This window comes from Dipodomys spectabilis, unplaced genomic scaffold, assembly GCF_019054845.1.
Source record: "Dipodomys spectabilis isolate Male_0828 unplaced genomic scaffold, ASM1905484v1 ptg000009l, whole genome shotgun sequence".
NCBI lineage: Eukaryota > Metazoa > Chordata > Mammalia > Rodentia > Heteromyidae > Dipodomys > Dipodomys spectabilis.
Genome location: NW_024870686.1, coordinates 11031165 through 11056964, shown reverse-complemented (window position 1 = coordinate 11056964; position 25800 = coordinate 11031165). Strand labels below are relative to the sequence as shown.

Genomic DNA, 25800 nt, shown 5'->3' with positions numbered 1-25800 from the left:
GAGTATGCCCTCTTTGATTCTGCCTAACTTCTGTACACCTGAGTTTTCTATGCCCGAAGTGACACATGAACCTAAAAGCACATCTTTCCCAGTTTATAATCCCAATAGGAAGGCAATCTTCCTCCTATTTCCATCTAGAAAAGTTCCAGGTAATGGCTACTCAACCTTGTCCCAATAATTATGAGAAAAAAGAAAAATGACAAATATGCCTCTCCTGGCCTACTTTAGTAATATGCTTATCTATACGACCCTGAATGAAGATGAAACAATGTATCAAAAACTTAAACAGTGCGGGGGAGGAGGGGGAAACTTCAACAGTTCCTGTGTGGACATCAATCTTCATTTGATACCCTACTCCACAGCACACTAACACTACTTTTTCAACAGTGTCATATTAGATTGTGATCTTGTTAAGAATAAAATTGTTTTAACTAATACAAGAAAACTGCCCAAATTATATAAAACCATTGCCAAATGAAGATCAGAATTGTGTAACAAAAATAACAATTGACATAAGAAAAAGTAAATGAAGATATGAAAGAAGTCTGATAAAACTGTAAAATCAGAAGTACTTTTCCAGAACTTACCCCTAGATTTTAGATTGAAGGCTCAGAAAGTCAAACATTAATTTAATAACACCCTATCAATGCTATCCATCATATGTTATTATTGAAAAAAAATCACATCAGATACTACCAGCATTTAGTTTTTCTTTGTTCATTCCAATAAATAATATAATTAAAAGCTAAATTTCAGGAATTAAACAATGTCTATAATTTTATTTACTTTTATAGAAAAAAGTCCAATGTTTTTTCCCACTACTATGAAAGCCTATTCATCATTTAAACTAGATTCATAAGCTATTCTTTTTCAGAAAGAAACCCTGTGTACCCAAGAAGTATTTGCTAGTATTTTCACCATAAAATGAATACATGAGTAAGCACATATCTTTGGACATAATAATAGGGTAGTCTCCATGCAAGATTTGAAGGCTAATAATATAAACAATCTTAAATTAGTAATTGATAAAATATTAGTTTGATGTGAGAACACAAGGAACAATTAATGTTTGATGTCTAAGCGGAATATTTTTAAATTGAAAAATGTTAACTTCAGTACTCTGTTTAAAATTTAAAATAAAGCTTTCTTAACTTCATTTTTAGTTCTTTCATTGAAAGATGTGAGGGCTCAAAATGATCATTGGATCCTCTCTAGTTTTTAAGTGACAAAATATAATGACTCAGAGATACATCATAACTGCATGTAAAATTCTGAACCTATATGATTACAACTTTGTTACAGATTCCCAGTTTGCCACACTGTTGTTATACATGAACACATTCAATTAGAAACTCCATTGGTGGTCCATTACAAAGGGCAGAACAATGGATGCTACAACACAAAACAAGAAGTGATTTGTGTTATAACTTTCCGTGTCTTCTGTAAAGCAAGGCATACAGGAAAAAATGTCTACTCTGAGGTGTAAACTTTGAAAAAGAGTTGGTGTTCAAAACTCAGGTCTTCCTTTATTAACTATGATGCCTAGGGACAAAAATCTTTGAACTTAGGTTCTCTCATCTTACAAAGGTAATGATAATAACTGCTAAAAAGATGCTACAAAGTATGTTCTTCAAAACACCAACCACTAAGGTTTGCTTCTGAGCCCAGACCTTAAGTCTAATGGTAAAAAAACACATATACCGGCAGTAAAACTGCTGTATCCCACATGAGGGACATACTATTGAAGAACAGCAATTGAACCTCAAGCTTTAGTCCAGACTCTACAAAAAGTCTATTATATGAGCTCACTGCTATACTTCTGCAAACAATCTCATATCCTGATAATGTAGTCCACAGAGGACACCAAGATTGCATTCTGATAAATTCACTTTGAGGCTGAGTGAATTTTTAATAAGCAATTGGGACAACTGTAATAGGAATCTGTTTTCCTAGTACATTATATTCATAGATTTAAAAAATGCCATTCTAAATCCAGTGTACTTCTGTATACACCAAAAGAGATGAGATTTCAAGTATTTAATTTCAATCAACCAAGTCTATTAGTAAGAAAATATATTCTCCCCGTCGGAAGTTTCAAAGGGACACAATACACAATATTCTAGACATCTAGATTCATCCCAGTGAGGCTGATTTTGGACATCTCTCTGAAACATTAAATAAATAAATTTTAAGTCACAAAATTTGTGATAATCTGTTATACTCACAATAGGAAATGAATAAAAGGGCTACCACGGGCTTTCTGGACAAGGTTTCAAACTATCTAGCCATGACTCAGCCTGGACTGTTGTGAAGAACAGGGTTTCTCTCCTTCCTACCTACCTCCCACACAATACAGACAGCCTCACACATGAGCCTGGGACGTGATGCAGATGAATACTTGCATAGTGGTACTGGGAAAACTAACCACAGGCAGTAGTCCAGGCTAGAAGTAACACAGGTCATGTCTATCCATACTTTGTTACCTAGAACTCTGTCACTTGCCTCTATCTAAATATGAAAGAGTAGGAAAAGCTATCTAGTTTGGCACATGGAGAAGAGAAAATGGATAATGATAAATATCTCACATACCATAAAAAGAATGTAGAAAAAATTCAATAAAATTTGATTAAAGCACAAAGGCCACAAAAAGAAAACAAGGAACAGTAGCGCTCTAAAAGCTGTTGATGACACTCCTGAGGAAAACACTGCCCTAGCAAGTGCAAAGTCCTGAGGTCAATAGAAGAAGGAGGAGGAGGAGGAGGAGGGATGAGCAAAGGAGGGAGGAGGGAGGAAGGAAGAGGGAGAGAGGAAGGGAAGTAGGGAGGAACAGAGGGAGGAATGGAAGAAGGAAGAAGGGAAGGAGGGAGGAAGGGATGAAGGAAGGGATGAAGGGATGAAGGAAGGGAGGGAGGGAAAGAGGAAGGGAGGAAAGAATGGAACACAAAAGTGTTTTTTTTGTGATGTGTGAATCTTTCAAAGCAGTAGAGAACACCATATAAATTGTCAATTTTTTTTTTTTTTTTTGGTCAGTCATCGGGCTTGAATTCTGGGTCCTGGGCACTCTCGCTCAGCTCTTCAGCTCAAGGCTAGTGCTCTGCCACTTGAGCACCACTTCAGGTTTTCTGGTGGATAAGAGTCTTATAGACTTTCCTGCCCAGGCTGGCTTTGAACCGAGATCCTCAGATCTCAGCCTCCTGAGTTACTAGGATTACAGGTGTGAGCCACTGGCACCCGGCTAAATTGTCAACTTTATTAAGACATTATCTTTAAATTCTGCTTATTAAGTAATAGAACCATAGACAGATTTTATAATTTGCTTTTTTAAAATAATACCAATCTTTTGGCAGCTGAGTAAAGGTAAAAAGCTTGTACAAAAATTTCAAATAAGGCAAGAACCCATTGGGCATTTTAATATTATTTTCGTTGACAGAGAATGAAGAGCCAAAGTAACTTCAATTTGAGATTAACCCCACCATCTTGTGCGGAACTGCCCTCAAAATAACCCCGAAAAGAGAAAAACAGTTCTCGGAAAAACTGCAGGTCACCACTACCCTTTAGAAACAGAGTAATTACCCAAGTGTCCCAAGATCAGAAAAAGGGCAGTGCAGTCAGAGTGGACTCAAACCTCAGTACTAAGCAATTTTTAACCAATCATGTAACTGCTTGAGTGGAAATCCCCAAAACTTGCTGCTTGTGTGGAAATCCCCTGAACTTGTTTGTTCAATACTATAAAAGCTATGCTAATTTTGTGCTCAGGGCCTCTCAGCATCACCAGTTGTTTGCTGTGTGCCAGGAGGGCCGAGCTAGCTCACAATAAACACCTCACTGTTGATTACATCGATCTTGGTCTCTGGTGGTCTTCTTGGGGTCCTGAACTCAAGCATTTCACTGGGGGCTCATCCGGGATTCCCCTTATAAGCCCACCTAGACACCCAATCGAGAGGTGGAGGAAACCCAGCCGGTAAGTTAAGGCATTGCTGATAAGTAATTTTCTGTACTCTGGTTTGCCTGCAGGTTCTGGTTTGTGGTCGGCAGAGAGCCCTGGTGGGCACACTATCGGGCCATTGATGGGGTCTGTGGGAGATGTCCCCAGCCCCTGGAGGGACATGGAATCCCCTCACTTCTGGAGGGACATGGAATCCCCTCATTTTGATAAGGGGAAGCAGGTCACTCCCGCAGCTTGGCCTCTGGAGGAACGTGGAATACCCTCACGTGGAAGGCCAACATCTTTTGGTCTCTGGTTAGCAATTTACAACACACAGCATGTCTTTGTCTTAAGTTGTATCTTTGTGTTGAGTGTTCTGTTTGTCATTTGAGGTTTATCTTAGCCTTAGCCCTTGGCCGGGGGGGGGTGGGGGCGGGGGGGGCGGGGGTCTGAGTATGGAGGAGAATCTGCCAGTCTGAGGGAATGGCTGTTAGGGACTTATTTCCCTTGTCCCAAGATGACTGGGACTTCTCTTCCACCTTAGAAGGCCCCTGGGTCAATATTTGCAGGAATCTAAAAGTAAAATCCTCCTCTGGAGGTGAGTAGAGGGGTTGATGGGATTTGAGTCCCACTTGTAAATGTTGGTGAGATGTCACCCCATTCACTGAGATCTGATTGTTCTTTGTTCTATGTTTCCTGAGGTAGGGAAGTCTTAGGTGAGAGTGGCAGGCTCACTCCACAGTCCCTTTGGTTGTTGTCTTGTTTGGTTTTGTTTTACTGGTACCAGTTTTAAATATGGATGCTTGGTTTTTGTGTTTATTTGTGTTTTTGTTATTTATTTGAACAACTCTGGGGGAATAAAAGTTCCAGCTTCTGGCTGGGCTCGGTCACAGAGAAGGCTGTGTGCCTGGTTTTAACTTTTCAGCTAGTCCTGACAATGTAATAATTTGTAAAGTGCTCTTGTCTAAAATTGAATAAAAAACAGGCCAGTTTAGTTTCAGGAGACCTCCCCCCGCCCCAGCCTTCCCCCAACTCAAGGGATTCCAAAGACCACCTGGTAAAAGGCCTTGCTAAACAAGCAAGCCCTGGGAAAACGAAGCTCAACGAAGGTACTTAGTTCAAAAGAAATCTTGTCTTAAATCTTTAAAAATTTTTAAAAATGTATGTACAACTGATTTTAATTTTTACGTGCTTTAAGATTTGTGTGAGTGTGTTTTGTATGTGTTTGTGAACATGTTCAAGATAAAAATTGTCAGCATGCTGTTACAATTGGGTGAGTTTAAGTTTAAAATTCAAAAGGTTATGAGGTTTGACATTACCAAAAATTTTTAATTTTTCACATTGTTTTAAATGGCACATTAAGAATTATTTAACTTAAAAATTAGAAAATTTGGTATTTTAGAATACATAAGGCTGTTTACACTGTAAACAAGATATCTGGCTTAACAAAAAGGAGAAACAGAAGCCAACAGAAGACCTATCTTATGGAGTGAAGGGTGAACAGGCAGAAGTACGATTCAGCTGGCCATGGTGTAACAGGCTCTGGGAGGAGTCCGGGCATGGCGAAAGAGGGCAAACTGGCACAAATGCAGTTCCCCTAACCCTAAAGAATCAGATTAGGTGTGTGCCCGTTCCACAAGGGGGGGGGAGAGGGAGTGCGTAAGTGGCCCATCTTTATTCTATCCCTTTTCCCCTGATGAAAAGATGTTGGTAAAAATGAGTGATATGATCATCTGATTAGCATTGCTAAAACTGCCCCTTGGATGTGTTAAAATTAAAATTAAGAAGGCCTTAAAAAGAGGGTTAGAAAAGGTTTATATGTATAATGTGATTTGCTCTCAATGATATTGTGCAATTGGATATGTTTTTTAAGGCATAAAGGTGTTAAGTCTAGCTTCTTGGTACAGCGATGGTGATTGTCATTCTTGCAGGAAAAATTGTCATTTGAATTTAAAAGTTATAATGTCTACACATAGAAAACCAACAAGACCGCAATAAAGGCCAAGAAACTGCACCCAAACTGAGAATCCAAGAACCATAGGAAGAACCCAGTTTTTGCAGCCCCCAAGAAGGTAGATAACATGGCAGGAACTCCCAAATACCTCTCAGTCCTATCTCTTAACGTTAAGGGACTGAACTCTCCAATTAAGTGACATAGACTGTCTAGTTGGATTAAAAAACAAGACCCTTCTATCTGCTGCCTGCAGGAGTCACATCTTGCCCGTAAAAACAAACACATTTTTAATGTTAAAGGCTGGAACAAAATCTACCAAGCAAACGGCCCCCATAAACAGGCGGGAGTTGCAATCCTATTATCAGATAAAATAGACTTCAAATTAAAATTCGTGAGAAGAGATAAAGAAGGTCGCTACATACTAATTAAAGGATCTCTCCTTCAGGAGGGTATTACAATTCTAAATATCTATTCGCCAAACAACGGAGCAAGCAAATTTATCAAAGAAACACTACTTTCCCTCAAATCCCATATAGATCCAAAGACATTAATTGTTGGGGATTTTAACACACCACTCTCCTCACTAGATAGATCAACTCGGCAAAAACTCAACAGAGAAACCGCAGATCTAAACAGCTGCATAGATCAACTACACTTAACGGACATCTACCGAACATTTCACCCAGCAGCATCAGAATACAAGTTTTTCTCAGCAGCACATGGAACGTTTTCTAAAATAGACCACATTTTAGGCCACAAAGCAAACTTATCTAAATTCAGAAACACTGAAGTTATACCTTGCATTCTCTCTGACCACAAAGGAATAAAATTAGAACTCAACACCAAAAGCCACCAAAGAAAGTCCGGTATCACATGGAGGCTGAACAACACACTGCTGAATCATGAGTGGGTCATGGAAGAGATTAGAAAGGAAATTCAAATGTTCATGCTATTCAACAAAAATGAACACACAAATTACCAGCTCCTCTGGGACACAGCAAAGGCAGTACTCAGAGGCAAGTTTATACCTCTGAACTCCTACATCAACAAATTGGAGAGATCTGAAACTAACAATTTAATGACACATCTAAACCTCCTTGAAAAAGAGCAGCAAGATAAGCCCCAATCCAGTAGACGGCAAGAAATAATCAAAATTAAATCAGAATTAAATGAATTAGAATCCAAAAAAACTATAGAAAGAATCAACAAAACAAAGAGTTGGTTCTTCGAAAAACTTAACAAAATTGACAGACCCTTAGCAAATCTTATCAGAAAAAGAAGAGAACACACCCAAATTAATAAACTCAGAGATGAGAATGGAAACATCACCACGGAAACAACCAAGATTCAGAAAATTATAAGGGAATACTTCTCAAAACTTTATGCTAATAAGTTTGAGAACTTGACAGAAATGGACCTCTTCCTAGCAAATATTGACATGCCAAAACTAAACCAAGATGAGTTAAACTATCTTAACAGGCCCATATCAAGCATTGAAATAGAAACAGCAATAAAAGACCTCCCAGCTAAGAAAAGTCCAGGAGCAGATGGTTTTACAGCGGAATTTTACAAGGCCTTCAAAGCAGAGCTCACACCAATTCTCCTCCAACTCTTCAATGAAATTGAAAGAGAAAGCTCACTACCGAACACATTCTATGAAGCCATCATAACCCTCATCCCAAAACCAGGCAGGGACTCATCAAAGAAAGAGAACTATAGACCCATTTCTTTGATGAACATTGATGCAAAACTTCTCAACAAAATTTTGGCCAACCGCCTTCAACAATTCATCCAAAAAATCATACACCACAATCAAACAGGATTCATTTCAGGGATGCAAAGCTGGTTCAATATAGGCAAATCAATTAATATTATTCATCACATCAACAGGAGCAAGAATAAGAACCACATGGTTATCTCAATAGACGCAGAAAAAGCATTCGACAAGATCCAACACCCCTTTATGATGAAGGTTTTGGAAAAATTAGGAATCCATGGAACATTCCTCAATATAATAAAGGCTGTATATGACAAACCTACAGCCAGCATTATACTCAATGGTGAAAAACTAAAGCCATTTCCTCTTAACTCAGGAACAAGACAAGGATGCCCACTCTCTCCACTTCTCTTCAATCTAATATTAGAATGCCTAGCTACAGCAATAAGACAAGATGCAGACATAAAGGGGATCCAAATAGGGAAAGAAGAAATAAAACTCTCCCTCTTTGCAGATGACATGATCTTGTACTTAAAGAATCCCATAGACTCCACTCCCAAATTACTCAAGCTGATTCAAAACTTTGGCAAAATAGCAGGTTATAAAATTAACAGCCAAAAATCAATGGCTTTTCTGTATGCCAACAATGAGAAAAGTGTGGCTGAATTTAGGAAAGCAACTCCATTTGTAATAGCCCCACAAAAAATAAAATACCTAGGAATTAACTAAAGAAGTGAAGGACCTCTATGATGAAAACTTTAAAATCTTGAAAAAGGAAATCAACACAGAACTTAAAAAATGGCAAAACCTCCCATGCTCCTGGATTGGAAAGATTAACATCGTGAAAATGGCAATACTTCCCAAGGCTATCTACAAATTCAACGCAATACCTATCAAAATTCCACCCTCATTCTTCAAGGAAATAGAAGAGGCAATCCAAAAATTCATATGGAACAATAAAAGACCCCGAATAGCAAAAACGCTCCTCAACGGAAAGAACACTGCTGGAGGAATATCAATACCAAATTTCAAACTCTACTATAAAGCCATAGTAATCAAAACAGCTTGGTATTGGCATAAGAACAGACCTCAGGACCAATGGAATAGAATTGAAAACCCAGAAATGAACCTACAGACCTATAGCCATCTAATCTTCGATAAGGGAGCTAAAACAATAGAATGGAAGACAGACAGCCTCTTCAGTAAATGGTGCTGGCAAAACTGGTTAACTACATGTAGAAAACTAAAGCTAGATCCTTATATATCACCCTGCACCAGAATCAACTCCAAATGGATCAAAGACCTTGAACTCAAAGCAGACACTTTGAAAACATTACAGGATGGAATAGGAGAAACCCTAGGTCTCCTTGGCTCAGGCCGAAATTTTCTGAATAGAGACCCGGAAACACAACAAATCAAAGAAAGGTTGGACAAATGGGATTGTATAAGGTTGCAGAGCTTCTGCAGGGCAAATGACATAGCTAGCAAGATCAATAGAAAGCCCACGGATTGAGAGAAGATCTTTACTAGCCATACAACGGACACGGGTCTCATATCTAAAATATACTTGGAACTCAAAAAATTAAACCACCCAACAACAAATCCTCAAAGAAACAACTGCCCAATAAGTAAGTGGGCGAAAGACTTAGAAGCTTCTCTGAAGAAGAAAGAAGGATGGCCAATAGACACATGAAGAAATGTTCAACATCCCTAGCCATAAAAGAAATGCAAATCAAAACAACATTGAGATATCACCTCACTCCAGTTAGAACAGCAAAAATCAAGAACTCTAACAACAACAGATGCTGGAGGGGATGTGGACAGAAAGGAACCTTACTTCATTGTTGGTGGGAATGTAAACTTGTTCAACCACTTTGGAAAGCAGTATGGAGGTTCCTCAAAAGACTTCACATAGAACTCCCCTATGACCCAGCAATCCCACTTTTGGGCATTTACCCAAATGATCACAAACAAGACCACACTAAAGCTACCAGCACAACTATGTTTATTGCAGCATTATTTACCATAGCTAAGATATGGAACCAACCCAGATGCCCCTCAGTAGATGAATGGATCAAGAAAATGAGGTATATATACACAATGGAATTCTATGCCTCCATCAGAAAGAATGACATTTCCCCATTTGTTAGGAACTGGAAAGGCTTGGAAAAAATTATATTAAGTGAAGTAAGCCAGGCCCAAAGAAACATAGGTCCCATGGTTTCCCTTATTTGCAATATCTAGTATAGGTATGAGTCAAGCAGAAAAAGTCAGATAATGTGATGTTAGGAAAATGAACCCTCAAATATGTATTTTAATGTTTTTGTTGCTTTCATGCATGTGTTTCTAAAGCATTTATAAGATTATTTCTTTGTTGCTTTGTATGTCCCTCCCCCACAGTGTAACCCCCGCTTTCACTATATTTGATGTCAGTATAACATGTGGAGGAGATGGGGACAAACAAGTCGTTTAAGGATTCAGGTGGACCTGTTGCAACAGTGAGAAGTACAAAATGTCATGTCAAAACCAGCTTTACAATGTCGGTGCGGGGGGGGGGGGGGGGGGGGGGGGGTTGGGGGGGTATGATTGGGTGGGGGGGAGGGGGGCAGCTGGGAAGGGAGGTGAAGGGTAAACAAAGGAGGAGGCTGCAATGCTTGGTAAGAAATGTATGCATTATCCTGGCCATGTAATTGTAACCCCTCTGTACAGTATGTTCTCAAATAAAATAAAATAAAATTTAAAATAAATAAATAAATAAACTGGAAGCAGGACGTGGTGGCTCATGATTTACTTGGAAGGTATAGGTGAAAGAATAGCAAATTTGAGGCTAATCTGGGACTCTAACTCTAAAATCCAAAATCTCCCCCATGGTATAACCCCTGCTTTCACTGTATTTGATGTTGGTATAACTTGTGGAGGGGAAGGGAAAAAACAAATCGTTTAAATAGGAATACAGTTGGACCCATTGCAACAACGAGATGTACAAGTCATTATGTCGAAAAAAATGAACTTTACAACTTTGGTGAGGGCTGGGAAGGGCAGAAGATTCAGTAGGGGGGGACGGTGGGGGGCGGGGGAGGGGGGGAAGAATAGGAAGGGATGGGAAGGGGAAACAAAGGAGGCTACAATGCTTGATAAGAAATGTACTCATTATCTTGCCCATGTAATTGTAACCCCTCTGTACAGTATTTTAACAATATAAATAAATAAATAAATATCCAAAATCTTCAATCCTAAAAAAAATAAATAAATAAAAAATAAAAGTTTTAATGTGTATCTGTTTTAAAACAAGCAGCCAAGAGGCAATGAGTAACACCTAGCCTCGAGAGTTCAAGGAATTTTTCAAAATGCAACTAAAAATTAAAGTATAGAATATTAAAACAGAGGTTAATAGGAGGCTTAAAAATTAGGAATGGATTTATGTTTATAAAGTTTAAAAGTAAAACTGTTCTAAACATTTGCCTCAAAGTGCAAAAAGGAAAAAATTAAGATTATCAAAATAATTGCTTAATTCCTATTTTAGTTTGATCTTATAGTTTTTTGTTTGTTTTTGTAACAGTTCCCAGCAGGCCCCCAAAAGGAGTGAAGATTCTTGTTTGTCAGATGTAACTCTGGCTTTTAATAAGTTGCAGGTAAGAGCATGCTTAAAAGCTACTTCTATGTTGACCACCTTGTTGCTTTTAATTGGAGTAAATGGCCTTTTATGAGACTCATTGATCTGCAAATTGGTTCAAAGCCACCCCGGGCAGAAAAAGGTCCCTGTGAGACTGTCACCTCTACTCAGCCAGCAGAAGGCTGAAAGAGTAAGCAGAGTTGCTTTAGGACTCAAAGTAGCAGAGTGCTAGCCTTGCTCTGTAGAGCTGAGGGACAGCACACAGGCCCCAAGTTCAAGTCCAGCAGCCAACTAGAGAAATGCCAATGAGGCATGTATCCCAGTGTGAAGACACTCCTGGGATGAAAGCAATGGAGGAGCAACCAGCAGCAGTAAGCCACTGCTTGGATGGCAGAAATAATGTCAGATCCTAGAGTCATTTGTGCATGGCCCTTCAAAACTTGCTCAGAGCAGGAGGTCATGGGAAGATAGGTTGTAAGCATGCCTAATGTCCATGACCATCTACCTTGTAAGGGACAGGAACTTGTCAGCCATCTGTGATAGTACTAAGGTTGTAAAATGTGGAAGATAGTTTAAATCCCAACCCCTGTATGTTCCAAAAGCTCTAACTGGCAGTAACTTTTGAGCTGACACCAGCTACATGAAATTCATCTGCCCAGGAAAAAAAGTTTATAAACCTGAGAGTATGTTTCTATTGATATCTGTCTGACCTGCATAGGTAACTAAGGCATTGTTAGGATCACAGAGTTGTTAAAACTATCTTCTTAGTACTACTGAATTAAATAATTATGACCTCAGAAATCACTGAGGGTTGTTTCAGTCCATCCTCATGGGTTCCGATTTGTTCTTACTCTACCCACCTTACATTTATCTTCCCTTCTCGGCTGTCTACCTGCATCATCAGCTCCATTACCAAGTAGCATATAAGAGGCTTTCAGAGACTATTAACTATTGCATCTGATCAAGTCTTTATAACAGACAACAGATAGTCTTCTTGTGAGCTTACTGCTCTAAGGCCTTAACTGACACAAATGTAATTGTAATTTTAATTTTATAATCATTGCTAAATGGATTCAATAATGATTCTCTAATACATTATCATATTGAGTTTGTATGCCACCATTTAAAAATTCATCAACATCTAAAAGTGCCAGCTTGTCTACTTTGGTAGACAAAATTCTAAAGTAAACCCTTATGACCCACACTGTTTTATGATCCCCTATATTACAGATTTGGTTTACAATGTAATATATAGCATTTTACTAATCTAACTTACTGGCAAACATCTGTGGACATAAAGTTCCTAAAAAGTTAACCAAGTTATTCAAAAGGGAGATTATTCTGGGGCTTGATCTAATCAAGTGAGAATCTTAATTAAAAGAACTATACTGTCTGTGAAGCCATCCTTTAGGAAGAAAGCCAACAGTTATGCTGAGAACTATATGCAGAGAAGGCTAGCATCTAAGACTGGCATTAAGAAATGAGAGCAACCTTTTTATTGCATATATGTTTATCTGAATTAGGGAAGGGAAAGAGAACAAAATGGTGACATAAAGGGCAAAAGGCAAATCAATGATACTCAGTGATACAAGACAACATGTTGGAAATGAATTTAACAACTTGGAGGGAGGGATGTGGGAGAAAAACGAAGGACGAGTAACAACGTTCTACAAATATAACTGTAACCTCTCTGTACATCACTTAGAGAATAAAATTTAAAAAAGAAAACACTTAAGACAAACCTGTAACTATGAGGAACTGAATTCTGCAACAAGCCCTGAGATCCAAATTAGAATGCAAACCTTAATACTTAGAAGCCAAACCTTAATACTCAGGAGAATTTCCCTGTACCATGCCAACTTTTAAGAAACAGAAACTAAGAGCTAAGAAGTAATTTTTATTATGTATCAATGCCACTCTTTTATTTTGGTTTTGTTTTGTTTATGCTGATATGGGGACTTGCCCTCTCACAACATTTTTGCTAATAGCTAGTGCAAGACCACCAATGTGGCATCTTGATTGTGAACTGGAGAAAAGAGTCTTGAGGACTTTCCTGCCTGAGCTGGCTTCAAATGGAGAACCCCAGAGCCTGGGGAATCATTAGGATCTCAGGCAAGAGGCACCACCAGCACCCTGAATATTTTTTTGTATTTTTTTTATTTTTAATTTTACTGTAAAGATGTTGTACAGAGGGGTTACATTTACATGAATAAGGTACATTTCTTGTCCAGCACTGTTACTCTCTCCTTTGTTGTTTACCCACTATCCCTTCCCTCCCCCACCTGCATCACTCCTCCCCCCCCCCAATCCCCGCAAGTTGTAAAGTTCATTTCCAACATAGTGTCTTGTATCACTGTTGCAAATATATTTATTTTTTGATAGTACTGGGGGTTGAAATCAGGGTCTTATGTTTGCAAGGCAGATAACCTACCTCCTGAATGATCACCTTTTCTGTCTGTTATTTTCCATCCTGGGCTGCAGCAATGCTCAAACTTGTGCTTGCCTGAGTTGATGGAGATGACAGGCATCTGCCACCACATCCAGCCTCATGCTTACTCTCTAGCTAGTATAACAGGCACATACATCTGTATCACCACTGTTAGCTGGGATGAAGTATGGAGAACTATGCCTGGATTGGCCTAGAACCAAATCCCTGAATCTTTGTCTACCAAGTAGCTACAATTACAGGACTGAACCTCCATCGCTGTCCTCTTTCTTAATGCTTATAGTAAACTATATATCTTAAACAGGTAGAGATGAGTATGATAAAAACATTTTACTTGTTAGACCACTTTCTGAGAAGATAATTTTAGAACAAGGCATTTTATATGTAATGTACAAACATTACAGAAAAAAATGAGAAATCTCTACTTCATGAACTGATTGAGCAGTAATCCCATCATGTCCAAGCATATAAGAAATAAAATATTATCTCCAAAATCTCTGAAAATAGTTGTATTATTACAATGCTGTTAATACATTGCTATTCCTCCTGCTATTTTTACATTCCTATTTTATGTATAAAGGCTAATTTTAAAAAGGTCATCTCTATTTCTTAATGGTTTTAATAATCTGCCAAGGAACTAAAAGTTATTCATATCTGCTTACATTTCATAAACAGACTCAAAGCAGAGTCTATAAGAAATTCAACTAACATTAATAATTCTAAACAAAAGGATACTTAGAACATATAATCAAACGTCAGATTTCTATAAAATCTATAGACAGAAGATTATATGTGGTTATGAACTACTACAAACACAGAAAGAGTTATATGATTCACAAAAATGTTGTAGCAACAGGAATTTGGTTTGAGAACTTGGAACTAAGACATAAGGTGAAGGTTACCATTAACTGCCTAACAATTTTCATTTAAAACTGCACTGTTACCTAACCAAGGAAAAGTCTTACATAACACTGAAAATTACCTTTTCAAACCTTGCATCTTTCATATCAATAGTGTGTGTTCCCTTAATCTCTGCTAAAATTTTAAATGGTTTAACCATGTTTCATTGTTTTCTAAGACAAATGATGTATTCCTCACATTACCTATTTAGAATTGTATTAAAAAGTAAAAGAGGCCATCAGTCCTTGATATAATCAATATAGCTTACAGTGTGCTAACAGCTCTAAATCTCAGCAATTAAAAAAGCTACACTTTTCCATCATGGGTTGGCAAGGAAACTGTTCATCTTACTCACTCAGCATGCCAAGGTGATAAACCACCCTGGATCTCAAACATTCTGAGTCACTGTAACAGAGACAAAAGAGCATGACAAGGAATATAAAGACGTTTCAAATGTTGATCTAGAAGTGACACACAAGGCATTTGCTCACATGTTTCTACATCCAGCATGTGGCTACTCCAAAAGAATAGGAAATTACAATTCTACATGCTATTGTCTACTCAGTAAACATTGTATAGAAAATTCAGCTATACAATTTGTGAGTGTGAACAAGAGGAAAAACTGTGAATGAATGAAGGGAGGCATTGCTCAAAAGAAATGTACCTTATTACCTGGCTTATGAAACAGTAACCTGTCTGTATATCATCTTTGTAATAAAAAATTAAAATTCATACATTAAAACTTATTGTAATGGTAACCAAGTCGTGAATGTAGAGCCTTCATGAATGGGATTAATGCTCCTATTTTCACAATAGATCCAGGTAAGCTTATTCATCTCTTCTACATATGACTTTCAGGCTGATTTTGCTAAAAGTTACTGACTCTTCACTTACACTTATCAGCGGGTAGGTAAAAGATTGGCATCTCTACCTTCATTTTGTATCTGGCTCTTATGACCTAAAAACTTTGGGTCACATTTCTGTTTAATGCTGCAGGGGACATGTTAACCATTTAAGTAGCATCTAAAGGGAGCAATCCACCTCTTTAAGGATGAAAACATGGGTATGAATTAACTATGGTATTTTCATTACTGTTAGGAATACCATAATCAACGTATTATTTACCATCAGCTTTTAAAACATAGTTCCAGCCCTGGAATGGCAGATGTAAGTCTTGCAGGCAGATCACCCCACAATCAGCCTACAAGGCTTAGAAATAATGATCTCACCAGGGGAACCAAATTACCTGTTCAAGCAACCAGTGACAACTTCCCTGGAGTTCTGCATAACCAGTCCTGAAAAAATGGTCACAAAGACCAAGGGTACCCAAGATTTCTTGACTATCATACTTCTTGCCTCAGTTTCCTGAAAACAAGGCTTAAGATACTTGATCCCTCTTGGCTATTAATTCCTTTCCTGCTCTTCACCAAATGGAAGTTACATTTTTTCCATTTCTTTTCTGGAGAAACAAACTGTTTCTGAGAAACAAAATGGTGGCCAGTAGAACTACTAATCTGTCTTGGGACACCAAAACACTTCCCATGTGCAGAGAGGGTTAAACTCACCATCTATGAGAATGTAGGACTCACCAGACACCAAAGCTGTTAATACCTTGTCCTTGGAAAAGCCCTCTGGACTGAGAAGAATGAATTTCTGTTATTTAGAAACATGGTTTATATTAGCTTGTCGTAGCAGCCCCAGTGGCCTAAGACACTACCACATGCAAAAAAAGAAAGCTAAGTAGTTTGTGACCAGCCCTAGAAGCACTTCATTCATTCTCAAGGTTAATTTAACCAACTCTTCCCCAATTTCTAGTCCTTATTCTACTTTCTCAGTCACCTGACTATATCAGTACTCCTTTTTGTTTTAATTTCTGTAACTACTACCTGCTTAATTCTCCCATTTATAACAAAATTGCTTGATAAAATAGGTTGACTACTCTTCCTCACAGCCCATTCACTTATTAACTGCCTATACAGTATTCTAGTTTCCTTTACAATAAAACCATGCTTGCTAAATTCAAAGTACTTTGAACAAAGTTTTTGTTTATTAACCTCTCCCCAACAGTACTGGGATTTGCACACAGAGCTGGTGGGATCTGAACACACTTGCTGGGCTGGTCCTCTGTCACTTGATGCCTCTACCCTAATTATTTTCCTGGTCATTTTGGAAATGGAGGCTCAGATTATTCTTTCTGGACTGACTTTAAACCTCAGTCCTCTAGATGTCATCCCCAAGTAGCTAAGATTGAGGCACCACGCCACTGGCACCCGGCTTCTGTACAGTTTTTATTTAGCCTCTTAGCAGTCATCATTTGTAACTTCCAACCTCCCCTTGAATCACTCTGCTCATATATCCAAAATTACTATGTTTCTTTCTAGTTATAGCACTGCAGTCTTGGTATCGTTTTGCAAGTATACCAGCTATAGGACATCAAAACATCAGTATCATTTGAGGAGTGTGTATAACAACTTCAACTTCCACTCCCATGTATGCTTATTTCTAAGTTCATTTTATCTTCAGCCCACATCATAACTTCACATCCACTGTACTGCCTCAAACATCTCAATTGTGACTTCAAAAGACATTTCACACATTCTAAAAAGTGAATATATTATCTTTTTTCCAAACCTCCTCCTTCAATTTTCTAGTTCAAAAGATAGAATTTTTTTCCAACTTTAATAATATCTTTAGAATTTTTCTTTTAACAACAAAAACAAAAAGGCATCACCTTGGCCCCCTTTTCCCTTATCCCACACACCCTTTACTGCCTAGTCTGACTGCAAAACAACTGTGACACCCACCTAGCTTCCTTTATTTTCACTATCACAATCATTAACTTTTACCTTGACTTTTACAACCACTTCTTGAGCAAACTGGTCTTCTTTCTCTAGTCTTGCATCCCCATCAAAGCTGTTCTCCACAGCATAACCAGGGCAGTCCTTCTGAGCATAACTGCATTTTGTCACCTCCCTTTAATTCTGCTCACAGGTACCAGCATCAAGTCTATATTCTTTAACAAGGTCTAAGAAGTTCTCTAAGACTTAACCCATAGCTTCCAATCTAGCTTCAACCTATTACTCAACATCCACACCAAGTGGCCTCATTCAACTACTTCAAGTTCTTTGAATTTGCTTTTTCATTTTTGGTCTTTATCAATGTTGTTTTCCTCTACCTGGTGCACACTCTCTCTTTATTAGCCTATTTTCTTTGGGTATCATCTTCAGCTTAGCCCCACATGGCTACCATAATACCCCCACTTACACATTTTTCACACTATTAATTCCTCTTCTAGCTGAACCTTCACTAGACTGACTGTACAGTAGCTGTCTTCTTAGTCATTTCAAATTCTGCTATTGCCTAATATTCACCAATAAACATTTACATATGAGCCATATTTTAGGGAAATCTATTTTTACTTTTTTTAAATATACTTTTTATTGCTTAAATAGTATTGTTATTTAAAATCATCTAAAGGTATATGATATGAAAAACATACAAGACAAGAAATTCAGAGCCAGAAAATCAATCATGAAACTAAAAGGAGTATCTGCTATGGGGTTTCAAATATTGTAAATGCCCAGAGAGCAAACATAAGACATTCCCATATGTTCAAAGTTCATATTTTAGTAGCAATCCAGGAAGACACAGCTCACTGACACTATGCCTTCTGTGTCATGATGGAACCATCTGAAAATGAAAAAACAAAATGATGGTATTCTATTTAGAGGACTAGCCCCAAATCATAAAAGAAATAGAGAAAATAGAAATACAAACATTCTCCACCTCCATACCTTTATAGATTGTAAATTTTTTTCTATTTATACATTTACACAAGTGTTCTTTGAATGCAAAGGATATACCTTATAACTTCCCTAAGTTTTCTTAACCATCGTTGAGTTATTATGGCCTATGCAACTATGAAGTGCTTTGAAAACTACAGTAATATGCAAAAGTAGCTTACTGTTTTGAATTGTGGCTTTGCAAATAGGTATCTGAAACAAGCAAATCCAATGTGTAAATTTAACTGCTACTTGATAATTAAATGAAGTTAAATAGCTCTTCCACATTAGTTTTGAGTATTCCCTAAGGATCATATAATAATTGTTATTTAGATTTATTTATGTTAAGAACCCTGATCAAAGCAGAACTGTTACCATGAGTCAACACATAAGGTATAAAATTAACTTTAATGTATAAACTACCATAAATCATTTCACTTCCATACTTCACATAACTTTAAATTATAGGAAAGACCTAAGCAAATGTTTACTCTAGAAATTCTTAAATCCTCTTAGTATCTCATAAAAAATTAGATACACCAGAAAAAAATGCATTATAGTCATACATGAAAAATGAATGTAATTTTGGAGAACCAATAACAAATATTTTCTTCAGAAATACTTCCTTCAGAAATACTCTTGATGGATTGCTCTTAGTCAATTCTCACTTTACAATGCAAGAAAAGCTGATGTCCCAAAAAATGTGATTTGCTCAGAGTTTATATTCAAGGAATTAGCAACCATACTTTTCTATAGCTTTTCACACTTTGTAAGTTAGGCTTCACTTCACCTTCAAAATAACCATTTGTAAATACTATAAAGTGATGTGAGGGACATGCCATGAAAGCCTTTCAGAGAGACAGCAATGGCAAGTACTAGAGAAAAAACAAACAAGAAAACCACCTATTAACTAAGGAGGGGGTAACAATGGCTCTATAGAAAGTGTACTCATTACTTATCTCATGTAACTGTAACCCCTTTGTACAGTATCTTTACAATAAAAACATATTTATATATTAAACAAAAAGAAAACCACCTAGTAGTTAAGGCATGGGGAAGTCAAAGGGGGAGCTTTTCAAGAACCAACACAGTACCAGAATTTGCCAAAAAGGAAAATTGTTTCACAAATTTTAAAAAAAAAATGAAAATGCTTACCTAATGCTATATTTACTCATAAACTGTCAAATTAATTTTCTATTAAAAAAAATTAAGACAATGACAACAAACCCTACATCCTGAGAATCCATTCACCAATACCAGAACAAAATCTGAAAAGTAGGAAAGAAGGTGGATAAATGAGCAAAAATTAATCAATGGGTAGGTACAATGTTAGAAATGACTTGGGATACTGGGTTACATAAGAAAAAAAGGCAGCAACTCAAAAGGAACTTGGCAAGACAGAGTGTACTTCTGTAAAAAGGTATGCTACCAACAGGAAAACAAGTATGCAAACACTGAGCAGGCAGTCTGTCTGTCCAGGTTTTATCACACAAGCACTGGGCAGGCAGTCCATCTTCCTGCTTTTGTCCCTAAAGCATTACTGCCCTTCTTTTTAATTGCTCAGAACAAGCATTAACAATTTTGCATGATTAGCTAGTTTAAAAGGGGTTTGAAGTTCATTTGAGCAATCAAAAACAAGACACCCAGCCATGAGAAAAACAATTCTGACTCTGCTGGCACTCCATCATTTAAGTAATGCCTATAGTCCAGGAACAAAAATTCTCACACTAAATTCTGCACTAAACCCTTTATATTTGCACCACTTATTGATGATGTTTTATCTTCTAGGCACTGCACTGAACTCTTTAGATTTACACAATAATTGCTGGTAGTTCATAGACTTACCTGAATGTTTATTCGTGTACATTTACATATACTCAGGAGGCTGAGATCTGAGAATCACTGTGCAAAGCCAGCCCAGACAAAAAGTTGGTGAGGCTCTTATCTCTAATAAACTACTCAGACCTTTGGTGAGGACACAGAGCCCATTTATAAAGTACTTTATCCTTGCCATCTAATCGCTTCCCAACAGCTCCACCACCAATCATGACACACAGAAGTATGCCAAAAGAAACTGAAGCATGTTTCATTAGGAAAAACACTGCACTACTTTCTTAGGAAATATTTGGGTGTCACAATTTTCCATGTTGAAAATTCATTACCTACATAGCATAGACTAATAACTAAGCACATTATTTTACAAAGAGGATAAATTATTTTAACAGGTGCTTTTGAAGACTGGCAAATTCCGTAAGTCACATGGAAATCATTACAGAATTTAAGATCATTTTTTCCATTATCAGAAGAGGTCATTATAAATTACAATGATTCTAAGTGACTATTTTTAGGTGGTATTAATGAGGTAAGAAATTGAAAAACTGCCAAAATAAAGCAAAATGACAAGGTATGAAAATAATTACTACTACAAAGCCACAGTCTTCCACAAACTTGTATCACTCAATATGAGTTTTTGAAAATTCACTTTTAATGACTACACTCATTGTAATTAAGGGAAGCAACTATTTTAAAATCTTTAATCTTTTTTGCCTATTCAACTAATATTTTTTAAATATCTTGCATAAAAATATTTGGGGGGATGTACAGAGGGGTTGCAGTTACATAAGGGAATGAGTTCAATTCTTGTTGAACATTGTTACTCCCTTCCTCATTTTCTCCCACAATCCCTCACTCCCAATCCCTCCCCCACAAGGTGTAAAGTTCATTTCAACATAGTATCTTATGAGTATCACTGTTGCATTGGTTCACCCCTTTGTCCAACAAATGCTACAGCAACACATTTAATTGTACCAAATTACCAACTGTGTTTGCATATTAAAATAATCTGACAATTGGATATAAGATTAAAGATTGGAATGACCATGATTTTCTTCCAAGGAGATAAAACACTGGGATTTCCACAAAGTTCCTTGTCATTTTTTTACTGCCCTCTACCAACTCACCAAAAAAAAAAAAAAAAAAACGGCTATTTCTTAACCTCCTACCTTTTTAATGTACAACTATGAAACATAAAACACTTGGAATAAATATGGCACAAGGAGCTAGAAAGCACACTTTTAATTTATATTTGTAAATTCAAATTTACAGTAGTGCATTTCTAAATCCCTTTTTAGACTTCACCAAGCTTTTTTGTGACCCATTTGTATGGTTAAATTGGAAGAAAAAGAACACAAAGCAAAACAAAAAAACTGGAAGTTTTTAACACTAGGCATAGTTGTGTTTAAGAGAAAGAGAATGCTCATGTAAGGCTTTTCCACTCTTCATCCAGCTGTTAAAAAAAAAATTCCACTTATACCTTGAACTTGAGTCCAATTATGAGCCACCTGTAGTTGTATCATTTCACCAGGAAAAAAAATCTTCAACTATATAAACACAGTACTCTTCTTTACTCATATTCCCAAATTTTTCTCAAGTTCCCACATAAGCTATCCACAGCAAGTATCTGTAACTAATCCTAAAACTCCTTTAAATAAGGGTTAATTCAAATCTCACCTTCCCCAGAATTTAATGGTGAGCTAAGATCGAAATCAAGTGGCCCGAACTTTGCAAATAAACTTGAAGAATGGAAGGGTTTAGGTGCAGTGAGCCTTACTAGATGCTAAATCACCAGCCAGCCTATAGATTTTCCGTGGAAACCAGTATGGCTGTGAGCTCCGACACCTGCATATCCCTTAAAAATATCCTTATATTGCAGTAATGCTAAAAGTGGCAGATCATTCTGGCCAGGAGCAAGTCCTGTGAAATGACAATTCCACAGTTTCATAACTTTTGCGGACAGTTGGAGGAAACTGCTGCTGCTACTGAAACTATTTGGTTGACACAATCCTATCATCATTTGAAAATTATGGACCCAACTTTCTGCAAAAGAACTGCCTAAGGTTCGAATGATATCCATCAAACCTACTTTCCATTTTTTAAATCAAAAAAAAAAAAAAGCAGATAAACATCACCATTGGCACATCAAATTTAGCATAGAAAACAAAAGCAGATTTAAAGGGTTTAATTAAGAATGCAGAATAACTCTGACAAGACAGCACAACAACATATAAGAGACAACTAGTTTGTTGTTGGTTGTTTGTGCGGTGGAATAAATACTTCTATCAGCTATTTCCCCACCCACCACCCTTTCAGTGACACAGGTGGGTAAAGCTGGGCCGCAGCTGGGCTTCGGTCAGACAAGCGCGCCTGCCCTGCAGGTGTTATTAAGGAAAAGCTTCCTGTTTCAGAGTAAGGACCCTGCTCCCCCACATCCAGACAGGAGGCGAGCCCCCCTCCCCAACCCACCCCCTCCAACCCGTCCCACCACCGCCCAAAAGCGCCAGCCCACGCCCAAGGCCTCCACAGCCCAAGCCCCGTTGCCTAGCAACGCGTTGGCGTTGCCTAGCAACGCGGCCTGGCCCGCGGGGGGGGGGGGGGGGGCGGTAAGAAGAAACCAACGCAATTCACTCTCACCTCCTTTTTCTTCTGTCCTCCCCCGAGCTGGATGCACAGCAGCAGCAGCAGGAGGAGGAAGGGAAAGCTCCCGGTGGGCAGGTAACGCAGCCGCCGCCCCGCCTGTCTCCGGCGTGAAGGAGCGGCCCGGGCACCCATCGCCGCAGGGCTGTGTCTCCTCCACGCGCGGTAGCCGTGCGCGCCCAGCTCCTACCGCGCCCCACACTGGCCAGGCCAGGCCAGCTGCCAGGAGTCTCCTGGTTGGGCCCTCGGGGTTGGCAGCCAGCGGCTTCGCCCGGGAGCTGGGTGGAAGCCGAGGACGCGGAGGAGGAGACTGGCAGCGCATCCGGTTCACCGGGAGAAGGACCTGGGAAGGCGCGGGATGGGGCAGGAAGTGGGCGTGGCGAGCGCGGGTCCGGGCGCGCCGCGCGGGGCCCTCGTCAGGACCGTTCCGTGCGACCCTTGCTGGGGGTTCCTGGAGCCAAGAACAGGTGCTGCACCTGCACACAGCGCACAGCTGACCGTCTCTGGCTGATGGAGGAGGACTTCGAAGAATAACAACTTCCCCTGACCCCCAACCACAGCGGACTGTCTTCTTGGCTACTAAAGAATAACCACTGCCCCCCGCCCCCAGCCCAGGCAATCTGCATTAGCTTTGAGCCCTATTTAGGGACACAGAGGGGCCTCCCACCGAACCGTCTGAAGCATTCAACATATTGTATAACCCTGAGGATCCATAGAAGCCGCACCACAGCTTTATAGTGTTTTCCCCAACCCACAGCCAATGGGCCTAAAATGCCCATCTGGCCTCTATTCATTTCCTGTTCATCTTGTGCCAATGTACAGAAGATTTCTCTAGCTGCTTGAAATACAAGAGTGAATAAGACCTAATAGGGTTGTTTTCAAACATAGCTGTAGTTCGTTAAACTTTTGATGTGAGCTAGTTATTTTAATGCACATTGTGTACCCATTTTATACCTCTGTGTAAAGTTTTCTTCACTTATTCAGGAACACTTTCAATAATCTAGTGGAACCCATAGACCGGGACTTTACATAGGTTTATTTTTAATACATTTTATTATTTATTATATTTAATATTATTTAATACATGAGATTAAATAATAAGATTCATGGGGAGTTATAAAATATTATGAAAATTAAAACTTACCTGTTGGTCAACAAATAATTTGTACTAGGGCAGCAGTTAGAGGTGAGAAACAAGGTGTCATTCACTGTGATTAAAATTGACAAAGAAGCACAGAACTGAGAGCTATTCTTCACAGTAGCATGGAGAGTAAATCCTGCAATCACATGCATTCTAGCAGCAGTTCTTATAAATTTAATAATTTTTAATTAGTAAGGTTCTGATCGTTCATGATATCAATCACTGTACTATTATGTCCATGTCTAATTTGTCTAATCTGTATTATTAATGCATGCTATGGTTTGTCATCTATCTTTGAAATGATAGGAAACTGATTTTTTTTCAGTATACAGTTCTCAGGTGCTCTGCAATTCCATGGATTCCAGAATAAGAATATGTGCTTCACAACCTTATTGGGTATGTCCAGCATAATTTTTAAGCAAATAATTACACTCAGAAGATCTGATTTTGAGTAGGCATTATAAAGTGTATCACAAACATTAAATTGATAGCATAAACTAAGTGCAGCATAATAAGAGCTAAGAAATTTAGCTCTACAAGCCATGCTTATGTTGTACTACCTATTAGAAAGTGATTTTCAAATCTTGTTTATTATATCCCAGGCTTTTGATTGCTTGCTGTTATGTGCACATTTTGTCCATATTAGTTATCACTCCTGTTAAAAATAATAAGTTAAACAAATTAAATTTATCAGAGTTTACCTGAACAAAGAACAATCAAGAAATATGACAGCACTCAGAAGACAGTAAGCTAAGTTCCAATAGTATATAAGTGGCCAGCTCCAGGAAGCTCAACAAAAAAACAAGGTGAGGAAGTTATCTGAATGCACACATCTATATGAATTTAAGGCATTTGTTTTATGTGTTTATGGTCTGATGGGAGGTTTCTAGCCATCAGTAAGATGGCTGTTGGCTGTTGGCTGTGATTGCCTGAGGTTCCTTTCTTTTATTTTTCCCTCCAAACCAGCTAAAAAGATGTCTTTCCAGCCTAAGTTAGAGTGTGGGTACATTAGTGTTTCTGATAAACAACTCCAGGACTATGGCCTCTTGCCTATTTTAATATAGATAATTGTTTTTTCTTAGGGATATGTGAAACAGCACAGGCTTCAATCTGCTTCGAGAGACTGTATCAATTCATCATCTTCATCTAAATATGAAATCAGAATATGTAGATCATAGGTCCAATCTGCAGGATTCTACATGTCTGGTTTAGCCACTCACCCATGGGCCAAAAAAAGAGACATGGTAAAGGACAATGACAGGAGTTTTATAATGGGGCAGCCTCAGAAAGCCCCTCAGTACATCTTCTGCTATTGTTAGCTGTCTTCTGAGCTACAGATATTTACCTTAGGATAAATAGGGTATATATAAACTTCCTTAGTCAAAGTTGTGGCCTGATTGACCATTATCCTAGACTTTGTCTCAGAAGCGATTCTGGAGAAGTTGTTACCACTTTATCACGGGAGAATATTAAGAACAACTTGCCAGGCAAGTGTTCTGTCCTGAGGTTTTGGTCTCTTTCTTTGAGCAGTTTTACCGCAAGATCATAAGAAGAAAAGCTTTGTGTGTTTGAGGGGTAATTTGTCTTTTGTCACAAGTTACTAATGGATAAATCCCTTCCTTCCCGGAGCTAAAGGTGATTGCAAAGTGGAGAGTGGCTACAGGAGAGAATGAGGCAGGTCAAAGGACATAGGTGTAAAGTGTTTCCAGCTTTTAACTGGCTTTTAGTTAATTCAGGGGTAAGGGAAATGCAACCTTTAGGCACCTTTTACTCAACATAATTACAGTCTGTAATCTGTTTTGTTTCCCAAATTTGTGTTGATTTCCTTGTTATACTTATCTGTAACACT

At 38.3% G+C, this 25800-nt stretch overlaps 1 protein-coding gene and 1 pseudogene across 1 annotated transcript in view; one reads left to right on the top strand and one right to left on the bottom strand.

Annotated features, from left to right (window-relative positions):
- The window catches only part of Tusc3 (tumor suppressor candidate 3), a 169668-nt gene extending 146498 nt beyond the window's left edge, over positions 1–23170 (bottom strand). Inside the window, exon 1 of the mRNA XM_042701903.1 lies at positions 22808–23170. Within this exon, the coding sequence (XP_042557837.1) occupies positions 22808–22945 (138 nt within the window). The 5' untranslated portion in view covers positions 22946–23170. The remainder of the gene's footprint in view (positions 1–22807) is intronic.
- Positions 21996–22232, top strand: LOC122125017 (annotated as a pseudogene).
- Positions 23171–25800: the final 2630 nt, after the last annotated feature.